The sequence below is a fragment of the Sorghum bicolor genome, chromosome 7 (genome assembly GCF_000003195.3).
Source record: "Sorghum bicolor cultivar BTx623 chromosome 7, Sorghum_bicolor_NCBIv3, whole genome shotgun sequence".
In the NCBI taxonomy this organism is placed as follows: Eukaryota; Viridiplantae; Streptophyta; class Magnoliopsida; order Poales; family Poaceae; genus Sorghum; species Sorghum bicolor.
Window position 1 is genome coordinate 59,242,645 of NC_012876.2, and position 7,661 is coordinate 59,250,305.

General features: G+C 51.2%; 1 protein-coding gene across 3 annotated transcripts; it reads left to right on the forward strand.

Annotated features, from left to right (window-relative positions):
- Positions 1,024-6,596, forward strand: LOC8083554. Of its 3 annotated transcripts, none has more exons than XM_002444477.2 (10): positions 1,024-1,537; positions 2,134-2,277; positions 2,374-2,490; positions 2,608-3,063; positions 3,153-3,487; positions 3,647-3,746; positions 4,269-4,328; positions 4,451-4,534; positions 4,633-4,740; positions 6,117-6,596. In XM_002444477.2, exons 1-10 carry the CDS (start codon positions 1,439-1,441, stop codon positions 6,477-6,479), a joined length of 1,866 nt encoding a protein of 621 aa, XP_002444522.2. In that variant the 5' UTR covers positions 1,024-1,438; the 3' UTR covers positions 6,480-6,596. The 3 variants fall into 3 exon arrangements, with proteins under 3 accessions (XP_002444522.2, XP_021321107.1, XP_021321106.1); XM_021465432.1 differs by having other exon boundaries at positions 1,424-1,541; XM_021465431.1 differs by lacking the exon at positions 1,024-1,537 and adding an exon at positions 1,574-2,046.

A 7,661-nucleotide genomic window follows, 5' to 3' on the forward strand; every position in this document is an offset into this window, starting at 1 on the left:
GGGCCTGCGGCGGGAGAAGGTTCCTGGCCGGGCTCCGGCTGCTCGTTCTCCGGCTGCTCGCCCTCAGAGCCTTCCCCCTCTACGGTCGCATACGTGCTCCGCACGGCCCTTCTCGGCCTTCCCCTCCTGGGGGGCTCTGCCCGAGGTCTTGTGGTGCTAGTTCTCTTTCCAGCCATCGTAGGTGATCCTTCGCGCCCCACGGTGGGCGCCAATGTTGGGAAAATGCTCTCTGCACTCCCCAGCAATACGGTGGATCGAGAACCTTCTCACTCGGAGCCGTGAGAGGTTTGAACGCTAACGGACAGTAAGCTCAACAGTAGGTGAATACAGTGAATGCTCTCTCTCTTTATTAATGACGGCATCGCGCCCCTTATATAGGGCCTGGAAACCGACCTAATGATATTTACATAAATGCCCCGTGACGGTGGAGGAATATTCCAGTATATTCTTACATCACAGTCTACTGACCCTAAAGCACCTGCGTAATTTCACATTGCAAGCCCTTCGTTCATCCTCTGACTGGGGCTTCAGCTGGTCGGAGGCTTGGATCCTCCGCCCAGTTGCGGATCCTTCGACGCTTTAGTGTCGGAGGTTCCTCAGCTTGGCTGGCCGGAGGTTGCTCGACCCGGCCACCCCGGGAGTTCCTCCTTAGCCTGGTCCAGTCGGAGGTTCCTCGGCCTGGCCGCGTTCTCCCGCCATCCTCGGACCCGGGAGGGTCGGAGGTTTCCCCTTTCCTTGCTCGTGGACCTCCGTCGGTGTCTCAGTCCCTGCACACACTTAGCACGACCAGACGAGTCGTCAACATTAGCATTTCCCGATGAAGGATATCCTCCGACACCTCAGACATCGGAGGTTCCTAAGGTGAAAGATAACCTTTGACGCTACCAGGAGGAGCAGCTCTTCCCAACAGTCACGGTCAAAAAAGAAAGGAAGCTCCGCCCCGCCCCGCCCCGCCCCGCACGCACGCACGCTCGCGGTCCAGATAAAAAAGGCTTCGTAAACCCCACCACCACGCCACGCTTAAACGACGACGACGACGACGCCAGCCACCGTCGCCATCCATCGCCATCGCCACCGCCAACACGCTTCCCGCCGCAGCTGCCCCCCCGCGCGCGCTGCTGTCCCCAACCCTATCCACGAGTGCGGAATTCTATTCTGGCCTCTCTGCCCGCCCCGAGGCCTTGTCTGTCTCCGGCCGGTCGTCCTCCTCCAGGCGCCGCGCTCGCGCACGCGCTCGCTAGAGAAACCGCTCCCCCGAGCTCCAGCCTCCAGGTGGTGCCTGGCGCTCGCCACAACGCCGCCATAAATGCCATCCATTAAGTTGGCTCCTCCTCCCGCCATCTAGCTAAGCTAGCCCTCTTCTCCTCTGTGCGCCCGCGCCCGCGCCCGCGGCTCGGCGCGGTTCCGTTTCCGTCGCGCGTTAGGCCGTCAGCAGCAGATGCACACGCCGTTGGAGGCCATGAACGGGAGGGCGCGGAGGCCAGCGGCGGCGGCGCGCGGCGCCACCAGTACCAGGGCCGCCCCGAGGAACGAGAAAGTGAGTAAGCCTTGCCGCTGCCGTCTGTCCCTCTCTTTCTTGGGCTAGGCTCCGCCGCCGTCGGAAAGTTTGCGCCTTTCGTGCGCCCAGGTGATGATTATTATTCTCTGCGGTTTTGGGGGCGGTTTCCGAGATGTTATTTTCAGTTTCTCGGCCGCCTGCGTCTTGCGTGCTCCTCCGATCGGAAAGCTGGCGGCTTTCAAGCCCCCATGCTGACGGGTCCTTCAATTCTTTGCGTATTCGTCCTTTTTGCCCTGCGCTTTTGGTGTCTTCGAGAGATGAACTTTGCACTCTACTCCAGTTCTTGGGAGGAGTGGTTTTTTTGCTAGAGTATCAAGTTTTCTGTGACCACGGATTGTTTAGTGGTAGTAGTACTAGTACGGTTGTATGCTCGGAACTCTGTTCCTCTCTGCTTTTCAGAGCCAAATGTGGCGGCCTTTGTTTGCTCTAGCAATAGTTTGAAAATGGGCTCGGTTGGATCCGTCGCCGTAGAGAGCAGCTCGAATTTGGTACTCCGTTCTCCGATTGCTGCCGACGTCTTAGCCCTGCTCGCTCTTCCACTCAAATTTCCTTTCATGTTGTTTTCTCTGTTCAAGGCGATGGAGAGGGAGCAGAGGAGGCCACCTAGCTCGAAGATGGCGCCGGTGGCCATGAAGGCGTCCTCCGCAAATGCGACGCCACAGGGCATGAAGAACAGAAGCCAGTCTCGGAGGGACAGGAAAATTGCACTGCAGCAAGACGTATGTATCTCTCTCGTTCTACCTGGTGTTCTAGCTGTGAGGCCATTGCGTTTTTGCTGAGGACGGACATGCATCGTTTTCGATTTCGAGTTGCAGGTGGACAAGCTGAGGAAGAAGCTGCGGCATGAGGAGAACGTCCACCGAGCTCTGGAGCGGGCATTCACGAGGCCGCTGGGCGCTCTGCCTCGTCTCCCCCCTTTCCTGCCGTCTCAAGTCAGTGTCCTTCTTAGCTTTTCGATCAATTTCACAAGCAACCCAACCTATAATTCGGTCGTTGCAGTTTTGAAGCAATTCCCTTCTGATTTCCGCCTTCTCCTGAATTGTGCCCAGACATTGGAGCTTCTGGCCGAAGTCGCGGTCCTGGAGGAAGAGGTCGTCCGGCTCGAGGAGCAGGTCGTCAATTTCCGGCAAGGACTGTACCGGGAGGCCATCATCACCTCCATGGCGAAGAGCGCGTACTTCCCGGACAGTGACCACCGGTGCACGCCGGCACGGCACAAGCCGACGACGGCCCAAGTGCAGAGTTCAGAGCTGTCCACCTCGACGCGTCAAGTCTCCTCCTCCAATCAAGACGCTGCTGATTGGCCATCTTTGAAGCGAGCCACCAATGCGAAGCAGACACCAAGAAGGCCCGGCCGTTCCCTGAGCCAAGGTGACTGTCCTGGGAAGGAGAACCAGTCGTTTGGCAGTGGCACTAACTCGTGCAGAGATTCCGGCCTGGCGCCTCTGAGTAACGTGCCAGGAGGATGCAGGGTACAAGTAGCGGAGACATGCGCAGGTTTTCAGGTACGACGATGCTGTAACTTCGAGCAGAAATTGGCATTGAATTCGGCAGTCTGGTTCTAACGTTCTTGCATGTTCATCTTCCGTTTCAGACAACCAGTACAATGGAAGACCACAAAGCTATTGATGGCGGCAATGGCATTGATCCAGACAAGGCCTCAACGGCGGTGAACAAAGTCTCGGAGGAGCTGCTGACGTGCCTGATGGCCATCTTCTCGCAGAAGAGCACCTCCAGCAGCCGAGACGAGGAGCGGGTGTCGCCGCCGTCAGTCTCAGGTTCCTCCGGAAGCAGCTCAGACCCCTACGGTGTCCTAGAATTCGGGTGGCGAAACATTGGCCGGTACAAGCAGTTCCGATCAGTCGTCGCCACTTCATTCGACAGAAACATTTCTGCCAGCGACGCATCCGCTCTTGGCCGGAGATTGAAGTGAGTTTCCATTGATCGGTAACTACTACTACTACTAATCTGTTGGTCAGTTGGTGCAAGCTAGATTTGGTTGTCGTGTGGTGAGTTGTTGCCTGTTTGACTTGGCATACTGATGTTGGAATGATCGTTGCTACCTGTAAAAAAAAAAAACTAAATCAGGGCACTGCTCCGGAAGCTCTCCTTGGTTGACCTAGCAGGCCTCTCCCACCAGCAGAGGCTGGCGTTCTGGATCAACACCTACAACTCCTGCATGATGAACGTAAGCTGTTCCTCATAATTGAGGCCTCCTCTTGCTTCTCCCCGCAGCATCCATGATTCATAGCTTTATACCTCATGTTCTTCCTTCGTCGATGAGAGATTCACGTTGTTAGGAACTTTAGTTACAATTTGTGGGACCATTTGATACTGGAACACATAATCATGTTCATGCTGTACATGAGGTAGAACTGGAGGTGGCTCCGTCGATGATGTGTAGGTTCAAATTTTTGAACCACTTCTGTTTTGAAAACTGCTCTGAGACAGGGCATGTCTGTGCCCAGCATGTTGGTACCAGTTATTAAACTTTCAGTGCTGAAATGCTTCCTGTCTCCTTAATCATGAGCAAAGCCCTAAGTAATTGCGATCTTGGCAGCATTAGCCTTTGACCATAGCACGTCCTCCGTAGTACTAGTACAGTACCTACAACCTAACTGGAATACTGGATACATTAATAGGCTGCAGTGGCATGCATGTCCCTCCCTGATCTGGCACTGATGCTTGTTTATTTGCTCTGCAACTCCAGGCATTTCTTGAGCACGGAGCACCTACCAACCCCCATATGTTGGTGGCCATGATGCCCAAGGTCCCATCCCATGTTCCCTTCACCTCTCTAGATATCATATACATATATACTGCTGATACTGCATGACAAATATATAAATCTCTGACAAGAGTGAGCTGGCGGTGCTCATTTCTTCCCCGCAGGCGACCATCAACGTCGGCGGGCGCGTGCTGAGCGCCATGACGATCGAGCACTTCATCCTCAGGCTGCCCTACGGCGCGAAGCATGTAAGGCCGCTGGCCGCATCATCGCTGCCGTGTTGTCCTTCACTGAAAAGAAAAAGGCTAAAGTCTCTGAACCGTCGTCTACGAATGCGTTTTGACAGGTGAACACTGAAGGATTGAAAGGCGACGGCCCGGCCGTGTTCGGGCTGGAGTGGCCGGAGCCGCTGGTGACTTTCGCGCTCTCCTGCGGCAGCTGGTCGTCGCCGGCGGTGAGTTTCTTGGCTCTGTGTTCCTTGCCAATGCCATGTGTACTGCATTTCTTTTGCTGGCTTGCACGCACTGTAGAGCTCTAGCTATGCACCGATCCAGGACTGACAAAGGAAAAGGTGCTGTCCTTGCTGCACCCTTTCAACTGCTACAGTATGAAACTTTCCCGGAAAATCCTATTTAGCGTCTCACAAAGGACAGGACGGGACGTGATTGCTATCGATGAGCATGTGCCGTTGTTGAGCAAGTCGCATTTTAGTACCGCGCAGTTTAAATAGGGTACAACCGAAACTGTTAGTCTTTCTTGTTACGGTCTGACATTATATGTGGAGACAGACTGAAAAGTGAATTTCCCAAATATGTGATCAGCCAATCTTCTGAAGCAATCTGGAAGCCCCAGCTAAAACAAAGTTGGGCCTTGTTTAGTTCCGAAAAGTGAAAAGTTTTCGGTACTGCAGCACTTTCGTTTGTTTGTGACAAATATTATCTAATCATAGACTAATTAGGATCAAAAGATTCGTCTCGTAATTTACAGCTAAACTTTGTAATTAGTTTTTATTTTCGTTTATATTTAATGTTTTATGCATGTGCCACAAGATTTGATGTGATGAGAAATCTTGAAATTTTTTTGGTTTTCAGGATGAACTAAGCAAAGCCTTGTTTATAGCTTTGAAGTACATAAGCATGAGTGTTCATCTATCCCAGTAGTCTGCTGTAATTCTCCCACCATTGGGAACTCCTTGTTCATTGACATGACCATAGGCAATCACACGCAGAAAGCAGAGGAGATGACACTTTTAGGTGCTCTGTGACGGCCGACGTGCGGTCTGTCCTCCGAGCTGTCTCCTCCTCGACGCAAATGATTTTGGCCCTGTTAGGCCTTGTTTAGTTCTCCAAAAATTTTGCAAAATTTTTTAGATTTCTCGTCACATCGAATCTTTAGACGTATGCATGTAGTATTAAATATAGATAAAAAAATAAACTAATTACACAGTTTAGTTGAAAATCACGAAACGAATCTTTTAAGCCTAGTTACTCCATGATTAGCCGCCTAGTTACTCCATAATTAGCCTTAAGTGCTACAGTAACCCATATGTGCTAATGACAGATTATTTATGCTTAATAGATTTGTCTTGCAGTTTCCTGACGAGCTATGTAATTTGTTTTTTTATTAGTTTCTAAAAACCTCTCCCGATATCTCTTCGACATATCCGATATGACACCCAAAATTTTTTTATCTACAATCTAAACAAGGCCTTTAACCGCGGCACAGTTGGCTCGCTGGCACTGACCACTGACCAGACACGCATGGCGACCCCGCCGGCATAATTCCTGTTACTGACAGCGTCGTCACCACTGCTTCTTGTCTCTGATGAAGGTGAGGGTGTACACGGCGGCCCGAGTGGAGGAGGAGCTGGAGGCGGCGAAGCGGGAGTACCTGCAGGCCGCGGTGGGGGTCTCGCCGTCGCCGGCGGGCGGGGCAGCAGGGCTGGCGATCCCCAAGCTCCTGCACTGGTACCTGCCTGACTTCGCCAAGGACGTGGCCTCCCTCGTGGACTGGGTGTGCCTGCAGCTGCCCCGCGACCTGCAGCGCGACGCCGTCCGAGCCGTCGAGGCGGCCGGCCGGCACGGCGTCGCCGACGCCGACGCCGACGCCGACGCCGCGTCGCACCGGCGGCCGCCCGTGCGTGTCCTGCCGTACGAGTTCAGGTTCCGGTACCTGCTGGCCCTGGCCTCGTAGAACATTTTGTATGTATGTATATGTATGTATGTACATGGCAGGTTTGGTTGGGCTGTGATTCATTTTGGACTGTGATTTGTTGTTTGCTCGGGAGAGAAAAAAATGGTCAGGGTCCAACACGCAGCTTTGGTGGACTGCAGAGGTAGGATTGGGCCTCTGTTTTAATGGGCCTTGCCAGGGCACTGATGCCGACTGCTCGTCGGGGAAGCTCTGGACTCGGGCCCATTAACTTCGTACTGGGCAAATAGTGACTGATTTCACTAGGAAGGCCCATTAGTTACTGCGATCAAATCAAGGAAACGCCATGCGCCCACCGGCCCATGGCACCTAGAGTGGGCCTGCATGCCACTAGCCCACCACGCTACATTAGCCCTACTTTTCTTATCTTCTTTTCTGTCTCGTTTTTTTCTACTAGACGAAAGTAAGAATATATTAAATTATAAGTGAGTATATCATCATGTTACAAACACACTGAAATATAATATGTAATGTACCCAAAAAAATATTTTTTTTATTTACATTGTACTCACAATTTGTATAGCTCTAAATCTCAATCCCAAACTCGTATAATGTTTCGTACGAGGGGCAAACACTCGGTAAAAAGTTTGAGAACATGTACCCAAAAGAACGACGTCCAACATTCCAACAGATGAGTTAAAAAACTTGTTTCTTGTGTCTTATTCTTACTTCTGCCACCGAAGTTCTCCACTCAATACCAGTAATTGATTTGAGAGGTAGATTTATTCTACTAGTCTTTTATCGTTGTCAGATCTAACCACAACAAAATAGATGAAATGAGATAAAATTATTCTGTATGGCAATATCATCTCCGCTAAAGTGGGTCGCCCTCGTCTCGTTGAGTTCTCCTCCATGAAATGTAGACACGGGACTGTATTCTTTACGTACTTCCTCCGTATAGAATTTACAAGTTATTTTGGACAAGTATGAAATCATTGAGTTATTTGGGACATTCGAAAAATAAATCATCAGTGAGCTTTAAATTATTGAGTTTGCAAATGTAAAAATTATATAAATTGATTTGTCTTGAAAAATAATTTTATAAAAATAAAAGGTCAAAGTTGTGTTTTGAAAATCATATCGCTGTCTTAAACGACTTCTAAATCCTACACGGAGGAAGTTCACGTGCTGTTGAAACACGAAATTTCCAGCACAGAAAAACTC

Excerpts from the sequence above, each read along its gene's own strand:
- LOC8083554 (XM_002444477.2), top strand. The coding sequence starts at position 1,439 with ATGCACACGCCGTTGGAGGCCATGAACGGGAGGGCGCGGAGGCCAGCG. Across the intron at positions 3,064-3,152 it reads AGACATGCGCAGGTTTTCAG|ACAACCAGTACAATGGAAGA; the intron begins GTACGACGATGC and ends CTTCCGTTTCAG. Across the intron at positions 3,488-3,646 it reads GCTCTTGGCCGGAGATTGAA|GGCACTGCTCCGGAAGCTCT; the intron begins GTGAGTTTCCAT and ends AAACTAAATCAG.